This window comes from Scophthalmus maximus, chromosome 21, assembly GCF_022379125.1.
Source record: "Scophthalmus maximus strain ysfricsl-2021 chromosome 21, ASM2237912v1, whole genome shotgun sequence".
Taxonomy (NCBI): domain Eukaryota; kingdom Metazoa; phylum Chordata; class Actinopteri; order Pleuronectiformes; family Scophthalmidae; genus Scophthalmus; species Scophthalmus maximus.
Genome location: NC_061535.1, coordinates 699,766 through 726,989, shown reverse-complemented (window position 1 = coordinate 726,989; position 27,224 = coordinate 699,766). Strand labels below are relative to the sequence as shown.

General features: G+C 39.7%; 1 protein-coding gene across 6 annotated transcripts; it reads left to right on the top strand.

Annotated features, from left to right (window-relative positions):
* The first annotated feature begins 554 nt into the window (after positions 1-554).
* Positions 555-26,381, top strand: dnajb6b (DnaJ heat shock protein family (Hsp40) member B6b). 6 transcript variants are annotated; one of them, XM_035619358.2, is made up of 11 exons: positions 555-672; positions 8,264-8,386; positions 9,854-9,963; positions 12,130-12,204; positions 12,507-12,608; positions 17,638-17,775; positions 17,872-18,016; positions 18,099-18,169; positions 19,374-19,397; positions 23,128-23,286; positions 25,326-26,381. In XM_035619358.2, exons 2-11 carry the CDS (start codon positions 8,322-8,324, stop codon positions 25,433-25,435), a joined length of 999 nt encoding a protein of 332 aa, XP_035475251.1. In that variant the 5' UTR covers positions 555-672; positions 8,264-8,321; the 3' UTR covers positions 25,436-26,381. The 6 variants fall into 6 exon arrangements, with proteins under 6 accessions (XP_035475251.1, XP_035475247.1, XP_035475248.1 ...); XM_035619354.2 differs by lacking the exon at positions 555-672 and adding an exon at positions 687-1,088; XM_035619356.2 differs by lacking the exon at positions 555-672 and adding an exon at positions 1,636-2,138.
* Positions 26,382-27,224: the final 843 nt, after the last annotated feature.

Below are 27,224 nucleotides of genomic sequence, written 5' to 3'. Positions count from 1 at the left end.
GGCCCTCGCACATAAGCCCCATCCGGCTGTGTCATGGTCGGAGTGACGCACAGGAGCATCACACTTTGTTTATGACCAACCTGCAAAGCAGAGGAACATCCCCTATTATGGAGCAACATCAAACTTTACCACGAGGCAACGTCCATGACATTCCATGGAATACAAATCTATTGATAACTTCACCACAAAGGTCTTTAGATGACAGCGACTGAATATGGAGTTGCTCGTTGCTATGATTGATCCTCTAGGAGGAGTTCGTTAAAGTATGATGTTTGAAATTTTTCTGACTTCCTGTTCAGTGGAGGAAATGGCTATCACAGGATTTTTAGTATGTTCATATTGCTTTAGTTTGTGTGTCTACTTGTGCATGTGTTAATTAGAATTTAGTGCAGTTGTAAAAATAAAATCTAATCAAAACACTCCATTATGATGCAAATGTAATGTCATAACCGTCATCCCCATTGATGCGTTCAATGATCATAGGATCAAAGTCACACACACTCCTGTGACATAACTGCCTATAACAGGTAGTGAATCCTCTCAGAATCCCATTTGAATTATAGCAGACACAGAGGCAAGACACTGAATTTATTTACGGCTCTTGAAAATACAAAACTGGACTGAGTAGTTGGTTGGAAGTCCTCTCACTTAGAGGCCTGTAGTGCCAGAATTGTAAGTCTGTTTGCTACAACAGTCACATTGTGGCAAAGAGCACAACAATCCCTACATTTTGATGTATAGGTATGAACACTGAAAATTGTGGGAATGAGAGCAAGTTGAAGAGAAATTTTGAGCCATTTGGAGACACTCATGCACAAAACACAGACTTTTACACAGATTACATCACATTTCTGGCAACCCTTTATTAGAAATTGGTTCAAAACAAGAGTGGACGCATGAAAAGAACAACAAGAGCTCGACAGCCCATGGAAGTGAAAATCCCATTCATGTTATGAATATAGGGGTGCACGCTGGTGTGAATGTGAGAGAGTGTTCGTCTGTGAATTGGCCCTGCGATACGTGGCGACCTGTCCAGGGTGAACCCCGCCTCGACCCCAGCCAACCTTAATGGATAAAAGGATAAAACGGTATGATGATGGATGGATGGATGTTCTGAATCAACAATTTGATTATTAGCTATTATGTCATAACTATCCAAGGTAGACTGACCATGTGCTATGAGATTGTGAAACTGGTATATAATGCACCTGTAGAAGCAACAAGTCCATATGATATTAAAATTTTCAAGTAAAATTACAATATAATTCAGAAGTACTACACTACCGACAATCCTTAAGTGTAACAACAACGTCTCTGATTGGTTGGAATTCATTGGAAAGGCATTCGCAATGGTTTATGGGATGAGTAGTTCCTTCACTCATAACGTACACAGTCTTGTACAGTGCCTTGTGCCTTTTTTCTGTTTTCCAATGTATCATGGTAACGATAATCTTGTGGTTTATTCATTTGGATCCCGGCTTAAAACTCTTCATATAAGGATTTTATGAAACCGGAGCCATTCTGCTGTGCTTTATTATTTTTGTTACTTTGAACTCTTTTATCCTAGTCAGGATCCTGTAGACTGATGACTCTGGTTTTCCGGTAATCTGATTGGTCAGTAGTTCGACTGGTGACTTGGTTTTGATCTTTTATCTCAAACTTAACCTGCTCCAGTGTAATTGAGGAACTCATTCCCTCCAACCACTTCTCCATTTGGTTTTAAGGGACAAGGCTGGTGATAAATGATATTTTTTGTTACTGTTAACAAGTCCGGAGAAAGACCAACACCTAGAATACTTTGTTACTTTGTCTCTCAGTAGCATAGTCAGGATCAATTATTTAAATTGTTTTTATTTAATAATTATTTAGCTCTTTTCCTGGGACATAGGCTTTGAATGTATCCGCAGCCCACTGAAACAACTACCGTCTTATCTCAGTGTTTGTATAACCAAGCATACATGAGGGTACTCCTGGTCGCTTGTGTGCTAATTGACTGATGTCGGACAGTCCTTGAAAGCAGCAGCAGCAGCAGCTGCAGTTGACGCTCAGTCGACGCACAGACGACGCACAGACGGGGGGGCTTGTGACACTCAGAGACACTCAGAGACACTCTTGGAGGGGGGATTTCCTTCAAACGGGTGAGCCAATGCTTGAGTAGTAGAAAAAATATGATGTGAATGTATGTGTCGATATGGCTTCAATCTGCTGGAAGTGCTTTGGCCGTCTTTGATAGACTCCAAGCCCATGTGGGGATGCTGTGGCGTCGCTCCGTGATGTCCTCCCGCGGCTGTCGGCCGTGTCATATGAGACACATCATCATTATTTAATCCCCGATGTAGATCTCACGTGTGTCCGAGAATCAGTCGAGTTAACCGCCCCGGGCTGCAGCCGTAATAAGTCCAATAAGGATCATTTAGCCAATGCTAGCTACAGTGTTAGCCCGTTTTTAAATGCTCTCCAGGTGGCTGCCGTTATGTGGACGTTTGTCGACCGGTAAATGTGTATGGACGCTACGACATCACTTGCTATGCCACCTTGTTGCTATTCTACTAATACCATGGCGCTGTATTGCTAGCACATCTCAGGCACGTTCATTCGCCTTTCAAGACTTTTTTCTGGAAGTTTCTGCAGCACCTGTTATGCTAGCTGCCACAGAAGTATGAAACACCTCCTCCCTCTGCTTTCCCCCTCACTTTAGACTCTCGACTTTAAGTATTATGACACATTAGGCACATTAAAAACTACATTAGCCGGTTTATTAATATACGCACAATTCTGTATCATCTTCTGGCTGAGTACCAGCAAAGAACAACACAATTTGTAATGTTATGACACGGATAGAGACAAGTTAACATAATGTACACGTGGCCACAGGTGCCTGTCAACAATTTTGACAGCTGATCCTCCTCAGTAACTTATCTGAGGACTTCAGGAAATGTCAACAAGGTGGTATTTCCTGTCTAACTCCTGTTGTGCTCTTCTTTAAAGGGCCCATATTATGCCCCTTTTACACAAGTTACATTGTTTTTCAGGTGTGTGAACTACATGTCTTTGCCATTCCATGTCAAAACACCTCAAGGATCAAGCCACACAGCACCCTCCTCTATGTATAAACAGCCCCGTGAGACTATGATCGATTCCAGCGCTTTCCTGCTCACATCTGGCCCCCCTCCCTTCGTGTACCGCAAAGCTCCGCCTCGCTCCTCCCCGCGCCTGCTGCGCAGCTACGGCGTTGCGCTGCCATGACAACAGTCGCACGTGACAAGGCACATACACGACGTAGAGACCCGGGAGGCACAGCGAACACGTTCTCCATAATTACACACAGAGCACAAGGGGCTGGGCGATAGAACGTTAAGGACATCCCGGCCGGCCGAGCTCCGCCGGCAGCCGCGAGCCGTGAGGTCCGCCGGCAGCCGCGAGAAAATGATGGCGTAGACGCAATCTGTTTTTCCGCTGCTCAGGTTGGGGGCGTGGTTGCCCCAGTAGCAGGAGTCAACTTACGTCACTTGACGCCCGGGCTGCACGATCAACCCAAACCACGAATCAACGACTCATTGTTTTCTTTTCATTCTCTGTGGGCTGGCAGACACCCCAGATAACCAAATATACGTGGAGGCAGGCTGAAAAGGTGCCTGGAGCATAATATGGGCCCTTTAAAATGCCAAACATTTGACAAACATTAATTTTGTCACTTGAAATTTGAGAATTACTAGTTTTGCAAAATAAATTATTCCGACTCGACTTGTGGCAATCCGGTCTGTTTGAGGTCTGAGAAAATCAGACTATATCACAATTTCAAATGAGCCAAGCACTTATTTTTGACATCGCCTTGAGATATTGTATGTAGAAATGTATTGTATGTCTTTTTTCGACAGTAGTTCTAAACCAGAGCTTTACAGCCTGATGGATTGTAGCATGGTTATTCAATTGTAGTTAAGGTATTACAAGCTTTCTTTGTTGTGATATCTTATTTGCACACTGACAGTTATTGTTATATTAATTTTCAGTAAAAATACCCCTTTTTTAAAAAAAGAAAGAGGCAGAGTGGTAAAAAATAAATAATCCTGCCTTTATTCTATATCCCACACATTCAAAAACTGAACTGCTGTTTACAGTAAATGTGATCTTCTTGGGATGATGGCTTTTAGAATATGTTTCCACCAGTAGGAAGAGCAGATAAGCTGCTTAACGTGTTCATATTCTGTAATGTTGATTGAACAAACACTCAACTTGTTACTATGAGGTAAGGTGTAGGCTTATTATTGTGTTGCATTTAGCTGTCATCTCTGTCTACGTTCTGTCAGCTGTGATTTGTGTTAGGTGTTGGTTTCTAGCTGCTCTACCAGTTTTTCTCTTGTCTTGTTCACGTCAGATGTGTGGTGTTGTTTGAATGTTCTTCACAACTAACGGACTTACTCCGACTGCTTCTTTTGATTTCAGTCACAATGGGGCAACTGGGTAATCAGTTTTCAGTTATTAACTGGAGGCTGGGTTGCAGATTATATTAGTTTTTTTGGCCCAATTTTCCTCTATATACTTCATTTATATAACAAAGTTATTCTAAAAAATGAAATATGTTGGGGAAATTTGGGCCAAAAACCAAGCAAATTTGTAATCTTGGACAGTCACCATTTTTGTGTGGGAGCGCTTTACTGTCAAAGACAGTAACAGAAACGCTGGTATCTAATCTGCGATTTAAATCAACAGATAAAAACTAGAGCTGCTCTCCGTGTAATTCACTTGTGTGCTGATGGAAATTGTTACAGCTTTTACGAGACAGATGTATCTTTATGAGCCAATGAAATTAACATAAATTGGTTACAGTAAGTATGCAGTTTCTGTGGCACTTGTTGGGGAAATCCCAGTCACTTTGTCGCCCTCCAGTCCTGATCTGTGTCCTATTACAATGAGTTTCTGCTGAAACTGAACTGAGTCTGAGCTAATATCCAGTTATCTCTTATTTTTCTCTTAAATTATATAGCAATTAGCCTCACATTTAAACTACAATAGGCCCACATCAAAATGAGCAATTCAGATTTGTGATAAACCTATCCAATGGAGGGGATCCAGACCGTATTTTGGCAGAGCTAATTTAAATGAGCCCCCAGAATTCGACGGGATCCCAGGCTAATAAATTAGTAGGTACAACCGGAAACAGACTAATCTTCCCTCTGACTTTACCTTTGTTTCTTGTGAATCATAACTGAACAAATTTTACCTTTGGTCTCATATATCCACTGTTACACAATATTACCCCTTCAAGAGACATCTCCTTTGGCACACCAGTACTTCACAGCTGAAAAAATATTTGAACAGATGTTGTTGAAATCTTGTTTGGAACTGTTTTTTTCTAAAATCCTCTGTCGATTTAAGTCAACTCTTCATGGAAAATCTGAGCACTGAGGTCAGGCCTTTGCTGTTGATTTCTGTTGACTTGCCATCCTCCTAAATACAGAGCCCCTGCAAAGGCTAAAACCACTCATAACATTTCCCTTTGGCAACCTCCTTTTAAATCATTGAATAATACCTCCCTTATCTATCCATAGATTTTGGGGTTTGTATCTGGCTCAAACTGCTTTTGGGAATCCTCCATTTCAAAGCCAGCTGAAAGATGTTGCCTCTACAAAAAATGCTGCCCTGGGATATCTTTGCAGTCAGTCATGCTCAGTGCACCTTTCAGAGGTTAGGTGCTGGGTTTGAGATCCTTTTCCAAAAATCCAAACCACCTCAGCTGGCTCCAGTAAAACACTGGAGAAGCAGATCATCACTGAGGTCTTCACGTAATCACTTACCGGAGAATAAGGCTATCTGCCCTGTGGAGAGGTTTAATTTTGGCTGCTTACACGTGCAGTGGTTATTCATTAGGTGTGAGCTTGCTCAACACCGGTCTCACATACTGCACTTAACTGTCTCTCAGTTCCGTGATTTTTTCCCCCTACCTTCACTCATGAGGAGACCTAATTATACATGTACTTGTTTTGCGACTAATATTTATGAATCATATGATTTTCCCAATCAATCATTTAATCGTCTAGGTAATGTCAAATAGTATTGAATAAATGCATATCCAAGATGACATATTGAAAGAGGTATGTTATCATATTAGACAGAAAAACAGAAAAGTCGACTGCTGGCTTTTCAATGAAGAAGTCATTTAGTGTTAGACTGGTCAGGGATTGCTGCACAGCTCAAATCCATTAACAAAATAGAAGTTATAACAGATTATCTTTTGCTGTGCTCTAATTAGCTATGTCTTTTTTCACTTTATTAAATAACAGCTTTTCAATTGGCCTCCACCGGTGCTAATTCAGATAATTTGAGTATATAACTGACTGCTACTTTTTGTGAGTTGACAACAACTGCCACCTCTGGCACAGTGATGCATCTTGGGATTGAGTGACCCACATGTGCTCCTCAATTTGTGGCACAGTTCATGCAGAGCAGGAATCAATCAGATCGGGGTTACCTGCGTAACGCTGCCACAAGGCACAAATCTGCGCTTACAGTTTGCACACACACACACACACACACACACACACACACACACTGCACAGAACCAGGAGTAACAACATCTCTAGCAGGCACTTGTGTCCATTAAATCCCTACTGCTGCAGGGAACTGGTGACGGGTGAGAGGATCAGTAATGGGCGATATGAGGAGGGGGATAAAAGAAGATACATTTAATATGATGAGTCAAGAGAATGGGCTGCTTTTTAGAAGATCCCAGAGGAAAATGAAAACTTTCTGGGTCATACCTCTTTATATTTAGTTAGTAGGTTTCTATGAGGATATACTGTACAGACAGACAGGGAGAGAGAGAGAGAGGGAAGGACACTAACACTGTTATGACAAGAAAGATTTCAAATCAGTATAATGGAGAATTGAACAGAAAATGAGGCCGTGGATAATAAGGGAGGGCTGTCACGAGTTTACTGTCTGTTCCATGTCCCAACCAGGAGTCACTCACGACACCCCCAACCCCCCACATCCTAACAACACACAAACAATCTAACTGCAAAGGCCACAGGTTATAAATAGCAACAAACAGGACACAGTGGACACCCAGTGTAAGTAGTCCTCCCTTTGTTGTTTATAATTTTTGTATAATATCTTAAATATCTCTTAACCTTCGCGTCTGGCTTTGCTTGGTATTTTCTTTGTTGGATTTGTCCCATTGCAGTCGAAATGTAAAATTCTTGCCCGTCTAAAATAGACAAATATTTGTAGACTTATATGATTGTATGTTGAGGTCAGTGTGTGGTTTCCAGAAGTGTGCAAACTTAAGGTGTGAAGATTCAGATTTAGTATATACAGAGGATCTTAACATCCATTATCTTTTTTTGTTGTTCCCCATGCTCTATCATAGAAAAACTGGCTGTGACCTGTGAGGTTGAAATGTGAGGTTGAAATAATAAGCAAACCTGCCCCTTGTTTTTTTAAGTAAAATAAGTTAAAACACACAGTGTTCTAGCTGTTAAACTCTGTAGCTCTGTAGATCTCCCACTTAGCTTAGTATTGGCCATAAATTGCCACAGATGGGTAAGTGTACAGTATGTTAAAGTGTTAATGTAGAAAAAAGTTAGGGTTATTAACCTCTCCTATCCCCACAATGCTTTTAGTTTCTTGATAATTATTTGTATCTGCCATTATATTTTGACTCAATATGTCAGCAGCTGTTTTTATTATTCTCCAAGCTTGCTAGGTCCAGTGTTCAGGACATATTTTGGGCAGGTAACTTTGGTGGTAGTATGTTGACGCAGGTTTTTCTTTGCACATTGTAGTATTGCAGATATCTGGGGCGAATGCTCAATGACTTGAATATCTTTTGAAATTTTTTTCATCAGACCTGTTCTGTCTTGTTTTCAAGAGCCTGGGCTTAAAAATTGCAGCATTACATCATAAAAAAATCCTCATGATCTTTATAGCTATATCCAAAATTAAAAAGTACAATGTGATTCACATTTTCTTTTTCAGCCTCAGGGTGAGGGATGATCACCTACTTATTATGTAATTTTGCTCGGCTTGTATTAGCTTAGCTGTTCTCCCCCCTGCATCTCTATTTCGGTGCAGTTGATTACATTGTTGGGTATTGCCACCCTTTTTAATTCCATTGCCCCCTCCCTCCCCTTAACAAATTTAGCCCTCTGGTGTGGAGGGGAGATATCGTTCCCGTCACATATGGCTGCACTTAGTTGAAGTTTGTTGGGCTTTATCTCTCCAGTCTAACATGTCTTAACAGAGCGTAACTTTCTTTCCACAGGGGAAACTTGGAGAACTTTCACACACGACAGCTCCCACTAACGCACACAGACAGAGCCATGTTGGAATACTACCAGATATTAGGAGTCCAGAAAAATGCAACACAAGAGGACATCAAAAAAGCGTAAGTGCCCTGACTGTTTTCTGCCCCGTTCCCTCCCCCGGTGTAGTTGAATGTAGACACTCTGAATGGTGTAATAGGTTAATTATAACCACCTCCGGCTGTATAAACTGACACAAGGAGAGAGAGAGAGAAGAAAGTTTCCACTCTTCTTCCTGTAACCTCGCTGCTGTCAAATACCTTCCCCCTACGCTCACCCACCACTCGCAGTCAAACCACTGAACAGGCCAGTTCCAGTAATTACATTTCCTCCTAAGTTTGAACACCTTTTGCTTTGACAAATGAAAATTCCTAATTTTTTCTAAATTAGGAATGTGAACATCAGAACCTGAATGTTGAATCTGCCAGGCTGCTATATCAGCTGATATTAGCCCATTATCGGTATCAACTCACATGTCAGGAAATTGAAGTACAAAATTGTCTGGAACAGTGTCACCATTCTGATGTACAGTATAGTAGTTTCTCCATCCAAGAGCAATGACAAGGTTATTTTTCAACTAGTGTAAATTTAAATGTCCTTATCAGAAATATTAATTCACACCATTGGTTGTGTCAACATGTTGACTGATATATAGTGATTTTCTTTTTCTTCTTATTTCTAATATTATTGCTATTGGCCCCAAAATCAGTTGTGAGCATGTTGGCATCCTGATGATTGTGTTTACCTCATCAGGAGCTCGCTTTTCCTAAGCATAGCTTCATAGAGCTGCTAGCATTGCTGTAAACTCTTTGTCTTTTTCTTAATGAAATGCTTTGGCTTTAGATTTATGCCAGTAGAGCAAGCACTAATACTGACCTCAGAGATGCAGAGAATATTCACTGCGCAGGCAAATATGGTGGGTGCGGTTCCCTTTACTTGTGAATAAATCAGACTACAAAGACAAAAAGTGATTATAAGCCATGGTACATTGTTGGTGGTTGACCATTGGCCAAGCTTTATGCAGCTTGATAAGGCCATAGATTACAAAAACTACATAGATATACAAAGAGTATTCACCTTAGGTCCCCTGGAATGTATAAACTTTATAGCTCGCACTTTTTAACTGACTTTCAGTCCGTAGTCTCGTCCACAGCATCTGTGTGTCTGCTGCTAGTGCTGCTGCTGGGCTTAGAAACAAACAGCTGATGCAGCATAACCTGCTGGACAAGGCCTACGTTGTGCGTCAATAGAGTTTAGGCTGTCTTTGTCATTTCTCTGTGTGTGTGTGTGTGTGTGTGTGTGTGTGTGTGTGTGTGTGTATGTGTGTGTGTTATTGTGTGGGCCCCCCCATATGGAATATGTGTAGTTTACAGCTCTAGAGACACCTTGCATATCTGACCAAAGTCATATTTCCGAGCTTGACAGGTTTCAATAGTCAAAGTGAAGTATAACATTCTTTTGCTACCAAAGCAGTATTTATTTTTCATACTCAGTATTATTGTCTCTGTTTTTATATATAATTGTACTACTGTATAATATTTCTGCTCCAGTTACAGAAAATCTGCATTGAAGTGGCATCCAGACAAGAACCCAGACAACAAGGATGAAGCAGAGAAAAAATTCAAAGAGCTGTCTGAGGCGTATGAAGTTCTCTCAGATGGTAAGATTTTGAATGTCAGATAGCCACGTTGAGCATCGCTTGCTCTATTTTTAAATGTTTTTTTTTTTAAGGCCTGATCTTGTGTTTGGCACCTCAGATATGGAAGTTGATCCTAGTACAGGTTGTTGATCTCTTCAAGACAGGCTTTTCACAGTAAGCCCTCCTTCTCTGAGCCCCCTTTAAGTTAACGTTACAGTTTCCGATACTATATGCAAAGGGCACAATTTAATTCATGTTGAAACAGTACTGAGGTTCAATAACTCAATCCTGCTGATGAGTTGTAAATTCATCATGCATCCGATTTGAAAACTAGGGATGCACTGGAATCAAAATTATTGTCCGAAATGAAACAAAATGAAACACTTGGTCGAGGGCCGAATAACCGAACACGTATTTAAATTTAAATTTAATTTTTTTTTTTTTTTACATTTTTTCATTTATTTTGCCAAATTTTTCACCATTGCATCAAAATAGCCCCAATGTGCATTTAACTTTTTTGTCCTAACTTTCAAGGAAAAAAGTAAATTACAAAAGTACAATTTATAAATATTTATAACACTGAACATTTTTTTACATTCCAGCAGACATACCAGCAAAGCACAACATAACTTAAAATAAATAAATTAGAATAAAATAAAATACTTTTATTTGCGTCATTCCCGGGACAATTTCGATGATCGAACATTCAGTGCATCCCCTATTAAAAACTAACAGGTTTACTTCTCGTCTCATTTCTGTCTTGAGTGGATCAGCATTCTGGCCAAAATGTGATAGCAGAGTGTCTGGAATTAAAATGTGGGTTTGAAAGTGGGGCAGAAGCCTGTAACATTTTATTGGTCTCTGTTACGTCCTACACACCCAGTCACAAGATGCAGGTGTTGTCAGCATTTACAGTGCTCAGTGTCAGGAATGTTCACGTCACTTTTATTATAATACAATTCATGTGACGTGTTTTTCATTTTACTTTCTGTTTGTCACATGGTCATGCTTAGACTATTATCAGTTTAGTCTGTTGATGATGTTAACACCTTCTTTTGCTGAACAGCAGCTTTGTGCAGTTTGAAATGCTCCCAGCAGAGTCCAGCTGTATTAAAAGGAAGTGAACTTATTCACGTATTTGATGGAAGTAATGTAGAAATGTAAACATGTTTTTGACATGGTGAATTAAGTTAATTGGCAATGGCTTGCTGTTCATTGACGTTTTTTTTTGTTTTTTACTGTAACATTTTACTATTTATAATTTATATTTGATAGCAGCTCCAAACATATCGTGTATTTTTAAACTCATTAAGTAAACCAATAGACTAGTCAAGTGAAGGACTTTTTGCTACCAAAACAGTTAGTTGTCATACTCAGTCCTGCTTATAACTTATAGATTTATAATGATAGGATAAAAAATGTTATTGTCCACTTGCACAGTAATATGTACATGGTGTGATTAAAGACAAAGCAAGTAAATGCATACAGGCAATAAATGCAATGAATTCAATAAAAAAGTGAGCCTCTATTTAGTAAATACTTGATGTGAAAGTGCTAGAATTATAACAGCTGATACATACAAACTTGCATACAAGTGATTTATTTAACAAGTCATATCTTTGTTCCTTGAGAGGATGATTATAATGGCATGAATATAATAGTAGTGTGTGGAACTCTGATGCAGGTTTGAGGTCAGAGCAGAAGCCTGTCACATTTTGTTTTTAAGTCCCACACTCCCAGTCACAAGATGCAGGTAGTTTCAGCATTCAGTATGCTCAATGTCGCTCTCTGTTGCAATTATCAATTTAGTGTGTAAATGTGTTTTGAGGTGCTGCTGATGGTTTAGGGCTTTTTACAGCTGAATAGCAGCTTTGTCCACTTTGAAATTCTCACAGCAGACAGTTGAGCTGGTAAATGAAATACATTATACAATAATTCATCTGCTGATTTCTGACATATTTTTGATATGTAGAAATGAGTCTGAAGGCAATATTAATGTTACTTGTTAAATTACAACAAGTTAAAACTGAAATGTTGTTAAATTATTTTGATGTTAACATTATATGCAGGGTGAAGACGCCCTGTGATCCTAACTGAGGTTCATAACACAACAGGAGAGGATGTTTTTCTGTTGCTTATTTTATGCAACTCTGGATCTTTTCTGAAGTTCTATTCTTCCCACCACAGAAAATAAGAGGAATATTTATGACCGATATGGCAAAGAAGGCCTTTCAGGAGGAGGAGGGCGAGGAGGAGGAGGAGGTAAGAAGATGACTTTCAAAATAACAGAATATTTATGTTGGTGTCAAATGATTGATACGATTTCTGTAGTTAATGTTAATAAGGAGATGGCAAAATATGACAAAGATTAAAAAACCCCAGTGATTTTAGGTCTCTGTACATGTGCTGTATCTTGGCAGCAGGTTCCTTCATTGTTATATGTAATAATAAGTAATTTAGCCACCAATCGTAACGTGTGAACATTCATTCATATTTATAACAGCCTGGTATTGCATTGATATTTTTATGACCTGGTGAGCTCTGTTGTTGTTTCATGTTTTCAGGAGGCCATTATGATCACTTTGGTGGCGGCTTCACATTCCGTAATCCTGAGGACGTTTTCAGGGAATTCTTTGGTGGCAGAGATCCGTTTGCAGATTTTTTTGGTAAGTCCATTTCATTTCTGGTGAGGCACGGAGGAGATTTCCTTCTTTTCACAGAGCAGTAAGAGTGAAGGACTGGACAGTGTCATAAGAGTGGGGCATATGCAATGGCTATTATTAACTTGATAATTTTATCTGGAAGATATTCACGGATGGCCTGGGAATACTCAAAGAGAGAGAGAGGAGGAGTACATTGTATTTCAATTTCCAAATGAGTTTGCCTGTTAGCACCTGGTATGTGGAAGATGGAGCATTAGTACCCTGGAAACCCTCTGTAAATCCTGGTGCTAATCACTTACAGTGCTGCAATGTGCATCTCCAATGCACTAAGCACTGCTCCCCTCAGGGGGTCATCTCCCAGTAAATGTCACATGCTGGAGTATCTCTGCTGGATGTCAACGTCATTATGTATCCTTCATCTAATAACCAGGAGTTAGACACTTAATTTACCCCAGCTTTAAAAAACGAAACTAAAAAACAAATCACTTCAAAGGTGGGTGCATAAATACAAAATAATTTTTCAGTCACTAAAAGGTGTAAAAGAAAAAGGACAAGAAAAAACTAAAAGATCAAATACATAAAACATACAGATATAAATGTATTTAATTCTTCAGTTGCATGTTGATTCGGCCCTTTTGTCCATATTTCTGTCATAAAAATTGCATCTTCATTTCCATGCTTTCCTTTCTTTATAGGTTTAATTTACCTTGTCATTTCTATTTCTCTATTCATTTCCCAAGGAGAACAAAATTCCAGAAGGTTTTTGGTAATAATTTAACCTTTGATCTGATTTGTTCAAGAACATTTTGTCCATACTATTGACTGGTGGTTTCTCACTTGTTGTGATGGCATCAGCGTGTTGTGCAACAGCTGATTTTGTCAGAAATGTCGATAGTTGAATGAAGTATTCTATAGCAATAGGAGTTTTAGCGCCTGTCGATGGTTGCCTGGGTTCAGCAGGAGGCTGATTGGAAGGCATGTGTATTTCACCCTGTATAGCTCTAAATATGGAGCTCAGACACAGGCAGAGGATGAATATGAACGTCTACATCACTCAACTGGAATGCTTTCAAAAATAGCTTCCGTATGAAAACAAAAGCAGATGTAATAATTGTGTGTGTGTGTGTGTGTGTATTTGTGCATGTGCTTGCGTTCGTGAGAGTAAAACATGATACGATTCAAGCTCGCAAAAGATTTCTGTGCAACATAGACTAACTGGGAAAAAACCCAAATATTTTGAGTTATTTGACCTGCTTACAGATAAGACCACCGTCATCATCACAGTTATAACTGTTTTTATAAACTGCCACTAAGACAATGACAAGTATTACTGTACTTGTTTACGTGGTAAGACGCAGTGAAAGTGGTGGAGCGCAGCTGTTGCCGTTTACTCATTTCAGTAAACAGAGACTGTTTAAAAAAAGCCAAACCCTAAAGCTGTCTACACTGTCGCACAGAAGACTAAAGTTCAAGTTCTATTTTGACTGAGGAAAACCTTGATTTTGTTTGATTGGTAGGCAGCAGGATGTATCAAAACATCCATCTTTACAATGTCCGAATTAATTATGTTTTCTTTAAGAACCATTTTTGTTTTCTTGACGTTCTTTAAGATGGCAAGCATAGAGAGACCGAGAAAGAGAGAGTTGAGATAAAATGCCTTCTAGTCTTCAGTCGTGATGTCCAGCAGCTTGTCACAGTAAGCAGCAGCTGGTCCTGTGGATCTGTCACTCACCCACCTAGAGCATCCAGCAGACTGGGGGTGGGGGTTGGTGTTGAGACAAATACAGATTCACATGATGACGAGGACCTAGGCGTCTGCCAAGAACAGTGCCCACTCATTCTAAAATGAGGGGGCATTGATTACTCTGTACACACTTGTAGATGTACTGTAGAATGTTTTAGTTGGTAATTATTTTCTGCTTAGATAGTGAATGTAGAAGAGAGACAGGAAACGGAGGGCAATGATATGCGGCCAATGGTTCGGCTGGCCAGGATTCAAACCAGGGACCTGTTGCTTAAAGGGGCAGGAAGCAATTTTTGAAAGAACTTGCTTCTCTCTATAGTGTTGTAATTTTCCTGCTCTAGCCTGGCCGCGAACCCGGGTCCCTGGGTGTGGAAGACCGGCGCGCAAACCACTAGGCCAAAACTGTGGTGTTACAGCGCCACTCGCTAGCCAAGTGTTAAGGTGTCGACGAGTGACGTTTACAAACTCCACTCTTAGTGTTGTTGGTGCAGCCTGCACCATTTGATTTTTTTCTGCGTGCACACAGGACTGACAGCTAGCGGGCCATGAGGAAATATTCAGATTCTTATAAAACTTGTTTTGCTTTAGAATCACTTACTGGGAATGAATAGCCATGTGGAATTTGGCTACCAGGTTGCCCATGTTCTGCCGAAATTTGACAAAAAATTTCCACAATGTCTCTTAGGGCAGCTCCTATAGTTGGTCTTCTGAGTTTAAAAAAAACAAACAAACATTTGTTGTTATTGGGTCATTATATTTTTTCTGCTTTTGTACAATATGGTGTATATTCTGGAAACCCATTGACACTGTCTTTTTCATGCCAACTGCAGGGCTCCAGAGTGCGACCAAATCTGTGCAGTGCGACTAAGAATGGTCGCACCGGTGCGCCTGACATTTAGCTGGTCTGTCTGTCTGTAGCGCAGCATATAGCGATGAAGAATACCAAGCTCTGAGCCAATCAGATGCAGAGAAGGGCGGGCCTTCGTCTCTGATACTGGTATTCTTATTCGCTGAATGTTGGCAGTTTGGGATGGGGCATTGAAATCCAGTATTAAACGGGCCCCAGGGCAATATTATGAAAGACCATAGAATCAATAAGCTCCGACGTTATCGGTTATTGGAGAGTTAGCACCACTACCTTGTTAGCACCACTGCCGCGTTAGCAGCATCGGAGAAGGTGGCAGGAGCGGTGGCAGCACTGGCGCCAGTTCCCACTGCTTGTCACACGCAGACCTTCTCCACGAGGCAATGGTGCAGTGAGTGAACCGGTCAAAAAATTGATGCTCATTGCCACAAGTGTAAGTAATGTTTTGCAAGTAAAGGCAGTAAAATAAGCAATCTGTGGAAACATTTAATGAAAGTTAAGAGTCAACTCTACTTCTGATGGTCCCAGTCAGAGACGACAGCTGCAGCTAGTGGGAGGTTCATAGTGAAGACCTACAACCCTTTACAACAGTAGAGTCCAACAGTCTGTCTGTACATACAGAATGTGTGTTTGTGTGTTATTTTATTAATTTGATGGCTTTATTATAGTCCATCACTCAAAGCACAACATCATGTACTTTATATTAGTTATTTGTTCAAAATAGAGCTGTTCAGTGTTCAGCAATGTTCAACTAAGTACTGTGTACAGTCTGAAAAACAAAATATTTGTCCATTCTACTCCTCACTGCTTTGAGTCAAAAAATGATAATAAAATTTAACACTGCTTATAATATCGCCAAAGATAAGCTACCATTTACAAGATTTAGATCCCAAATCATCCTCATGAAAAAGCAACTTTATTCCTGTTTACAGTCATTTACATAATGTGTTAAGAAATTACAAAGTTATATGAGAACTCTCAAGAAAAAAGTACAATAGGTGTATTATTGCAGTGCCAAACGGCATGTTTGGGTGCACCTAAATTATGGTTTGGGTGTTCCCAAATGAAAAAGTTAGGCGCACCGGTGCAATGGATGTAAAAAGTTACTCTGGAGCCCTGAACTTTGCAGTGTTGTACAGGCGTGGCACATTCCTCACTGATTAAATCTCAGTCTTTGTGCTTGACATGTCTTTAAGAGTCCTGTCAAGTTCACTATCAAAAGAGTGGTTTACTTTCGAGAATGCCTCAACTTTTCTTCAAAGCTTCTACTTCTTTGTGTACAGTGGTCATGTACACAAGAATGAAAGTAGAATTCGAGTGTTTTCAAAGCTTTCATACCTCTTTCACTGACATCTGCAGTTTTACAGACAGCTTGGTCTCAGACAGCTTGCTCAGTGATCTTGTCTAATGTTTTCTTCCAGGTACATGGAGAATAATGGAGTTGCAGCCTTGGTCAGGGGGGTACTTTTAGTTTAAGCATTCTGTCAGAGAAACTGGCAAAGCTTTCTTTGTCGCTGTCTCGGTACATTGAAGGTTGAAGGAAGAGTGTTCTTTCAGGAATGGTGCCAGTGTTCCAACCATATCCTGCTGGGCTGACCCAGATTGGCAGTATGCAATTAGTAGTATGTCCACAGAGCTTTAGGGTGGGAATTAGTGCTGGGCACTTTGACCGTTTAAGGTTAAGATTGTTGAAGAAGTTACAAAGTGGTGCTCTGACATCCTGAACAGAAGTTTTTGTATCAGGTACTTAGAATCTGGAATCTACCTTAAAGCTGCTGCAATAATTTTTTAAGGGTCAATCAAAAGACTGCATAATGGGAAAGTCAATTGTCAAGAAAACTCTGCATTTCCCCTAAGGTCTACAAAGTTAAAATGTCTTTCAGCTCATGGTTTTTGTTTCTTGTCGGCAACCTCAGTGTATGGGTTCTCTCTCAGCACTCCCATAAACCTTTTCTCTGGTCGCTGCAGGGCAGGCAGCTATACTGGGCAAAAATAGGATTTAAAACCTCACAGTACACTGCCTGCTCAGCACCAAACAGCAGATGGATGGGAGATTGTGACTAGTTGGAGAGAGTGGAGCATTTAGTATTTGACAAGTCTCCCTGAGGAGATGGTGGAGACTAACAACAGGTTAAGAAAAGCATACAAGAGAGAAGATTGGACTTTGAATTCATCAGGTGGTCAGAAACGTGAATCCAAATGAATGCTAATGTTGCTTTGCATCTGCTCGAAGTGTTAACCATAAGTGTTAATTCATCAGTGTCAGTTTTAAGGTTTGTTTTTATTGCTGCCAAGTAGTCAAAATAAATCTTCTTTTTTTTTCATTTGAAGAAATACTGAAAAAAAAATCTAAAAGTTTTTTGCATATCTTTGAATTATTCATTCACAAATCCACAAATAATGCTCTTTGATTCCTTTTACAGTTGATGACCCTTTTGAGGATTTCTTCGGAGGGGGTCGCAGCCGTCAGAGGGGTGCAAGTCGGAACAGGATGGGTGGTTCGCTCTTTGGTTTTGGAGGATTCCCAGCTTTCGCACCTGGCTTCTCAGGGTTTGATTCAAGTGCGTACATCCTGACTTTAAGTATATGCTTGATTCGTTGATTGAGCATTTATGATGTGTTCAGATTTTTAAACAAGATTATATGCTTTTATACAGGTTTTAGCTCATTTGGAGACATTGGTGGAGGAGGCATCACCTCTTTCTCTTCATCTATTGGTGGCAATGGAGGGGGAATGGGTAATGTCAGATCTGTGTCAACCTCCACCAAGTTCATCAACGGCAGAAAAATTACTACAAAACGGTACGTAAATGTCAAACTCACCAGCATCTGTATTAGCCTTAATCTTTGGTCTCTTAATATTTTTTTTCTCTCTTTGGTACAGGATCGTGGAGAACGGCCAAGAGCGAATCGAAGTGGAGGAAGATGGTCAGTTAAAATCTCTTACAGTTAATGGTAAGGAGCAGCTGCTAAGACTGGATAACAAGTAATAATTATGAAAAAAAGATTTGATCAACATTCCGTTTTCACACCTGGAAAAAAAAGACCAGTCACAATGTCTGGTCGTCTCACTTTGTCTTGTCCTGCATCTCATTCCCGGAGAACAATTTTCTTATTTTTGCTTAGCTGCAAGGGAGGCAAAGAGATGTTCAGTGTTTGAATATTTGTATTTATTCCATTATTATGGGGGGACCATTTTGCTGCGATTTTGTGTTTTTTATGTCTACTACAATAATTGATTTGTACTTTTACTTTTTGCCATATGCACAAAGCTGGGTATGTGATAGATTTTTTTTTTCTTTGAGCTGGATATTGTCTTTCTTGTTGTAGCAGGAAAACAAGATAATGCTTAATAACTGCTTGTTTTATTTGAGCAGTTTAACATAAACTTACCCACGTGACCCTAATTTCTTTAACTTGAACCTCACCCTGCTAACCTGTTAGCTTTTACCATGTTCATGCGTGTGTAATATGGATCACCTAATTATTAATAAATTAATGATGTGCATTTTCCTTACTTATACAATTTTTTGCATATTTGAGAGTTTGTTTGTTTGTTTTTTGCATGATTGTTGATTCCAGGAGGCTTCTTTTTCATTTTCACTTTAACTTAAGTAAGCAACACATGCGCCATCACTCTCACACAACACTTTCCACTGTTACTGGACAGACGGGGGACTTTGTTCTTTTGTCCAAAATAAAATTTTCAAAAAAGAAACCAAAATAAAGAGTTTGGATTTTAGTCAATAAAGTTGAGTTTAATTTCATGGAAATGCTTCTGCAGTCACCTGGTGTCAGTGTGGTGTTTCCTTTAGCTTGAGTGACTATGTTTCATGTCACTTTTCCTGGTAGTCAGAAGTGTGTGTGTGCTTGTGCTTGTGCCTGATCACACTTTAAATCTGCTTTACACAATCGCAATAAAGGAAACCACAGTGGCTGCTTCTTGTGTACACTCACCCATCATACAACTCACCATGTGCATCATCTTAACCCTAATGCTCACATCAGGGCTTGGTAACTGATATACAGGACACTGGTAATGTGCTGTGTGTACATTTCAAAGAGATCATGTGGGAAAAAGTTGCTTTGTTTTCAGCACGCCTCCATCTTCAGACCCTGAGGGGTTTTTTTTCTTCTCTTTTTTTCTTTTGTGTGGTAGGTATGCTTTACCTTTACAGACCAGGTGAGAATGAAACACCCACCTTCAGGATTCATTTGCTCTTCCTGTTTCTTCATTTCTCTCTCTGCCCCTCCCTTCTGGACATTTTTATGAGCTTGTACAAGTGCTGATAGCGCACCTCTTTCATGCACCTCAACGGAACCTGAGATCTGCAGAGACACTGAGGCAAACCCAGAAGTGCATTAAAAATGTCTTACTTGGAGACAATTATTGAAATCGTCTATCCGCATTCTCTAGAACATCACACATGAGATGGGCTGTGACTCAAAGCTGAAGTGTGCAGTGTGGATGACTGCAGTTGGCTCAGAGGTCACTACTAACGAGTGTTCCTTGAGGAATGTGCTCGGGGCTAGTTTATTTATACAAGACCCAGTGCATATCTTTTGTGAGACACAAGTCAGGGGAGGGAGACAGGAGATGAAGGAAAGAGCAGGGTGAGGCCTTTTTAGCTGAGTCAAGCCGAAATGTTGAGGGTTTGCAGTTATTGCAGTTTATAACTTTGTACAGATGCAAAATCATGCTTGTGTTGATGGTTTTCAAGTACTAGGGCCGAATTAGTTTGTCTTCAATTTCTTTTTCACTAGCTCTGATTTGAGCGGTGGTTACGCTTGCGCAGTCCTGTTGCTAGGTGACACCGCAGCCTGTCTATTGCTTATAATAGACATATTATTACACCAAAAGGTAATGAAATTTAGTCAGCAATGTTTCAAGATCTAGACAAATGTGTCAGTATTTTCCCATATTTATATCTATGTTCAATCATATCTATGTTCAATCATGAGTCATATACCGGAAAAGCCGGTATATATTTGTGGTGCAATAGCTCCCTCTCCTGGGTCAATATACTTATTTTTGGGCTAGAACGGATTTCTCAGAAGCGGCTGCAGTCGTCACATTTATAGATGACTACCAGTGTTTTTCTTTTTTTTGCCTCTATTTCTGTACAAACTGACTCTAAAACAGCCGTGTCCATAGATGCACAGACACTGCATCACTTTACTACTGAAGAAAACAAAGTCAAGATGAAGCTCACCACGAGTTCTGTAGGTGAGAGGAGCGTCTCATTTTCTTATTTACAACATATTATCGGCGTGTATTATTTTTTATTTTTATACAATTCTAGAAACTTTATAAATTACTTTGCCAAAGTTGGTTCTGTAAAATCTACATGCTGAGAGCCACTCCTCCAAAAAAGATACACAGCCTGATAAATAATGTAAAAAAGGAAGTTCTTTAGAACTTTTATCAGACATTTTAATTTGACAGTGTACCCTTGTGTCCACCAGATGGCACTGTTTGTATACAAACGACTTCAACGGCAGACCAAACCAGAAGCCGAAGTGAAATAAATGAAGCAACATGTGACATATTACATTTATATAGAATTTGATTGAATCAACACACATTTATGATTTGATAAAATTTGCTCTGCATTTCTTCAAAAGGCCATGAAAGAGCTTCCTAATAAAAATGTCTCCTCTTCTGCATCCATCAAATCCAACATGACACATGATGATGTGATTTCCTGTCCCAGAGTTTCCCCACGTTATGAAATATGTCAGCATCCGGTTTTGGACCCCCCTTCGCCTTATCTGGCTGACATCATAGCATATAGCCTCAGCTCGGCCCGGAGCCACTGGCCACTTTATGAAAGATGGCAAAGATAAGCTGCCTGTTTCTCTGGCCCTATGTGAACAAGGACACAGACTGTATCTCTCTGTGCTCAGCATTACAGGCACATCAGTACAATAGACGGCGCCTTAAACTGAGGAGAGGTGAACTGTAGAAAATAATCTGATCCACAGTTGTAGTTGTCATGAAGGGGTTAGCCGCCTCCTGAACACTGATTTATTTTAGTCTTCAACAATCGTCTACTAAAGATCCTGCGGTGAGGCTGATTTTACCCGTCACACAAATTTTCTGTCTTTGTTTACAGTGTTAACTTGGGTGTTTTTCCTGTGCACGTTTTTGTGTTTCAGTCTAGACAGTGTGTACCAAACAGCCTTTACAGACACAGCATTGCTTTGCCTGGAGACAAATGACAGGCACTCTCAAGACAATAGCTGCAAATGAAAGCATCCAGGAACTCAACTGTATTCACTCTGCTTTTCAAATTAAGTCCTTGAAACAGAGAATAAAAGGCAGCCACTATGAGCATTAATAGATATCATTATCATCACAGTTTTTTTTTATAGTGTTTTTGTTCGAATTAATTAACTGATGATTGATTATGTGACTTGATGGGATTCTTATCACCCAGGTAACCTGGCCCATAATACATGCAAATTATTGGTCCTCTGGAGTAAAGAGACAAGGTGCACAGCCTTAAAGTCCCCTGCCTTCTGGTTTAATCCAGCTGTTGAATTTAACCTGCACCCTGGGATTAGTTGTTTTTTTCCAAAGGTTGGATTGAAAACGAGTAGCTGCACCCATGAAAGTAAAGCCACCAATTGTCCTGTTCCTGTTGGTCCAATAGGAGTCGGTCTCTTTCTGCAGGGTCACCTCTGTGTTTTGAAAATTGCCTTTGACTTAAAAAAAAACTAATTTGAAATAAAGTAATTCAAGTCTGGGGCTAAAATAGCACAAATCCCATTTCAATTACATTTGAGTGTTTTTAGCAAGAAAATGCAGCATGTTCTGTAAAAAGTACTCGGCCAATTTTGACCTTATCACACTCGAAAAGCAGTCCTGACAAAGAAATTGGACTTGGGTCACAGTGGATGACCTACAGTTATAAGACGCCTATTCAAAGACAATTGGAATCCAGCATTGCAGCCGTCCTTTATTGCATCAAACGCTTGAGCTCCTCCGTAAAGAATTGAAGGAGAGACACCTCCCTCTAAAATGTACATCTATGTCACAAAGAGAAAAGAAAACACATAATGGGTAGTATTTCAGTGCAATCACAGTGTATCAGTGATCAAAATGACTGTTTACGTTTAAATGGCACTCGAAGCCACAGGTATAGGCTACACCTATATGTCAAACAGCTGCCATGCCTCTGATGACTCCTGATGTGTTTGAGGCCAGGCTATTACACATTGTGCCGGGGATTTTGAAATGCTAGTGCAGATCCTCTAAATGGGACCAGGTTCAGCACAGTGAGCATCTGGCCTCCTTTCTTCTCCTCTCCACTGCCTTAATTACACAACACAATAGCGATGAGATCTGCCTGTAATCTTGCAGCATAATAAGCCCCCCAACCCCCCACCATCATACCCTGCCTGCCACTAATTCAATATAAATGTAAATTACGTAGAGAAAAGAATAACCAAATCTCATTTTATTTACATGACTAATCACAATAAAGTCAGGCAGATGAAATATGATTGAAATATATGGTTGGCGTTTTAAAGAAAAGAAGGTTCTGTATTGCCTTAGGTACTCTTTGAACTTTTTGTTTTGTCATCTTTGTTGTTTCATGTTGGTTACATCAAAACACCTCTTTTACACTTGAGCTCAACGTGATGTAACAGATGTGTGTATCTCTTTTTTCCTTGTCTGATTGTATTCACACTGCCAAGGGCATCACAAAGCAACATGTTTTCCTCTCAGCTTTTTCTACATCAACACACCTCATGTCAGAAGGCTGAAAATCAGAAAAGCTACATAGAAAAAAAAAATAAAGATTTAATGTTGGTTTGAACACCTCAGGCGATCCATCCAGACAACAGGAAAATAAGGTTTAGTCGTGATTCATTCCCTCTCTGCTCTGCTTTGCTCACACCCACAGAAATCGCAGCCGAAGACCCCTTAGAGGACGAGTTTCGTCGCCGCAGACAAAACACACTTCCTGGCCTCGGCCTGCACCAGCGCTACCTGAGAAACTCCGCTCAGACCCCCTCCGAGGAGGAGGAGGAGCACGGCCTACAGTGCCTGGGACTAACGAGAGGTCGGCCCAAGTGCCACTGTGCAGGGCTGCATAATTACCAGCACACTGCTCTGCTTTAAAGAATACAGCCTTAATAAGCGCAGCTAATTGTCTGCTTTTGTGTCCGACGGCCGCACAAAAGACGACGACGATGAGTGGCGTGTTTGACTGGCAGGAATAAACACAGAGGACAGAGGTGTTCATTAGTCGGCTCTGTTCTACATCGTAGTAACGACCGGAGGTCAAAGGTCACACTCTGTTTTCCTTCCAGGGTCAGGAAGTCAAAAAAAGCTTTGCCATTACATGCAGAGTCACAGTCGCTGAAGGTTTTACAACAGCAGCTTCATTAGTTAAGGAGGGAACCTTTAACTTCACTGTGTACAGTTCCTGCTGGGAAGGAAACAAAGGCCTTAATTCTGCTTCCGAGATAATGACACAAACTTCTCAAATAAAGGGTCTTAAGTGTGAGGAAAAATTGGTACCTCTTTCTAACAAAACACTCGCAACATTACTTTCACGCTGTAATTCATGCATTTATTGATCGTTAATGAATCCTTTACTAATGCTTTACAGATAACATACTAATCATTCAATATTATCACGTTTAAGGTTATAAGTTGCTGGTGTTTATCAATTGCATTATACATATTAGCTCTTAAGTTCATTAAGACAATCCCTCTAGTGGACTGTTTGGCCCCTGACCCTCTGGCTGCAGGTCATCTGGAATCGATGAATTAACAACTTATTAATGTGGATGTATTGCACAGAAGTATTAGGGCTGTTTAAAAATGACTGAGGAAATACTTGGCTACTTTGAAACCCTGTATGTAGGGAGAGTATTTAGGTTCACCTAGAAATCGAATTTAATAGATCTTTAAATAGTTCTTCGTTTTTATTTTTCAAAGACAAGAGACAGAACATTGACATCAACCTTACATAAGTATGGGGTATACATTCAGTGCAATTTGTGAAATCAAATAACATAAGACAATACAAAAGAATTTTGTGAAAATTCAGTCTGTTCCGAAACTATTATTGTATTAGAAATCTGAAAGTGTCAAATACTGTATGACAGTTCATTACATAACAGTAACATCTATACAAAAACAACAACTCACAAACAATCTCATAACCGATGAACAACACAGGTTAAAATGATACTGTGCAACAAAGAACATTTACTCATCGTAACTTCTACTTGCATTTTACCCAAGGCCACCATATAAAAACACAAGGGAGGGGTTATAATAAGGAGAGCTTATTAAAGAAGAGAGGTACAGGACCTTTGTTGACGTTATAAAGATGTAGTGATTTTTTGTTTTTGAAACCAATATAAACCAAATTTAATAGTTCATAAATTAGTTGTTGTTTGATGTTCCCTTGAGTCTGCAAAACAACGAACCCTTACCCTGACCCTAACTCGATTGAAGTCAAACGCAGCATTTAAATGCTTTCAAAGTGGAAAATCTAAGAAAATACATGAGATTTTACATCAGTTGTCTGCCATCTTTAGAATTTCAGGACACGTGACACTACCCATGCACAAGCCAATGGACGACCTCATTCTTATCATGTTGTTGGCCTCGGACATGAACCTCAACAAGGCATTACAGCTTACTTTTCTTGTTAAAACCAATTAATATCTTATCTGCAGGTGTTCTACTGGGACAAATAGGGTTGACATTACAATTACAGATAACTTACTACACTATTGTTGACGGCTTATTGGAAAGTGAAACTCGTAGATAGTCAAAAGAAACCCTTGACATGGACAGACATGAAAACATTGTCAATCTTCTCAACTAACGCTCAGCAAGCAAAAAATAGCATATTTGTTGAATCACTCAACAAGCAGAGACATTTTTTTAAATGTGGCCGCTAATGAGTTCTTTATACAGCTTCTATCACTGATCTATGAAGCATTACTTTGTGATTTATGAACATTAATAAAGCCAATAGTTACATCTTATAAACCCAGAATAAAAGGTGAGTAATAAGAAAGTGGTAATGAACTATTTCAATGTTTAACAATAATGTTTGTTTGCTCTTTTATGTCGAAGGACACATGGACACCAAGAGGAAGAAACTGTGGCTAAAGGAGGCAGAGTCCAAAAAGAAAAGAGCTCCTAGACTCTTCCCACGATTCGGCGGACCTTGTGCCTTTTTTTAAACTCTCAGCCAAATACACACACACACACACACACACACACACACACACACACACACACTTTTTCATCTATGCTATGTATTACAGGCCTGACGTCCCCAATGCTGTACCATGTCTTGTCTTCTCTATCAGCTGCAGTGCAGAGCATAGATGTAATAGCATGTATCTACTGTATACTTTCATCAGCCAAGTGCTTGCCTGCGGAGACCTCACCTCAATGTTTTATTTTGTCCAAGGTACATTTTTTAGTAGCTAAGCTTTTGCTATTGCTGTATTTATGGGGGTGGGCCCTGTGGATGGACAGTGAGCATTCAGAACCTTAATTAATCTCCTATCTTTGGACTTGTCCACTTTTTACAGCATGCTTTGAGCAGTTGTTCTTGTGTTTGAAAGAGTTATTGTGAAAGGAGAATTACAGTAGCAGCCTTGTTTGTGATAAGCGTGAGTATTACTGCACTAATACTGTATATCATGTCAGAATAGATGAAGGTCAAGCTACTCAGTGGTTCCTTTTTCCAATAGAGAAAAGGAGGGACAGGGATATCTGGGTAATGCAAGATTATAAAACAGAATGAAAGCACTTAAGAGTGAGTTTTTTACAGAAAGAGATGAACCCACTCTGCTCACTCCTGCATCATATGTGAAAACTGACTGTCAAAAATCTTGCAGTAACATTAGCCACTCGTTAACACAAATCCCAAAGGGGGAAAACTGATTTGAATCCCTCTGAAAGTCTTTATTTTCTTTTTTTTGTAAGATTCAAATACAGCATGGATTCAGTAACAGCTAGCCTTCATTGAGTTTTTCACAAAAGATTCCCTAAACAAAATGATAGTTTTCCTTATCCGATTTGTCTTTGACAGGCTGTTCTCAAAACTTCTGTAGGTGGAAATGTGGAAATGTTAATTTTTTTTATAGATTCCTGTCAATAAATGCTTCAAGAAAAACATGTCCTTATGGGAACCTATTATGTATTATATTGTATATTGTAGGAAAAAACTTAAAAATTAAATTAATAAAGAAACTAGGACTAAGGAATAATCACGTGATGTTCCTAAAATGAACAAAGAAATATGTCAGAAATACATACCAATAAACACAAAACAGCTGTAAAAATGTTTGCAAATTTAAAACAAGCAGTTAATTTATAACTGTAGACGCAAAAAAACGAAACAGGGGGTGCCCTTTAAACTACAGTTTTGAACTTCCCCTCTTGTTCCTTTATCTAGAAAAGCCTCTTCTAAGTGCTTTTCTAGTTTGGAAAGCTGCATACCTCTGCAAAGGCTGCTTATGAAACCACATTTAAATCAGCCAGATCCAGATTTTTATTTGGATCTGCACCTAATTGCACACATTAATTAATATAAATCCCCTAAATATGGCAGATTTTTAGATCCAGGATTTTGTTTCACTTTGGTTATCATTGCAACATTGAGTTTTACCCATATTTCGCCATGCAGTTTAGCTCTGTTTTCATCTTCACAAACTCCTGAGTGAAATCTATGGCTCGTCAGATGCTAAATGCTTCATTATGACAACCTAGCTGCTAACTACTAATCTCTTCTGGTAGAGATTTCTTCCTGTTAAAAGGGAGTTTTATTCTCTCCACAGTCACCAACTGCTTGCTCATTGTGGGAACTGTCGGGTTTTCTCTGTAATATTGTAAGGTCTCAACCTTACAATGTAAAGTGCCTTGAGACTATGTATGTTGTGATGTGGCGCTATACAAATAAAAATTGATTGATTGATTGAACTATGTCTGTCTGATGCTTGGTGCTATGATGGTGGTGCG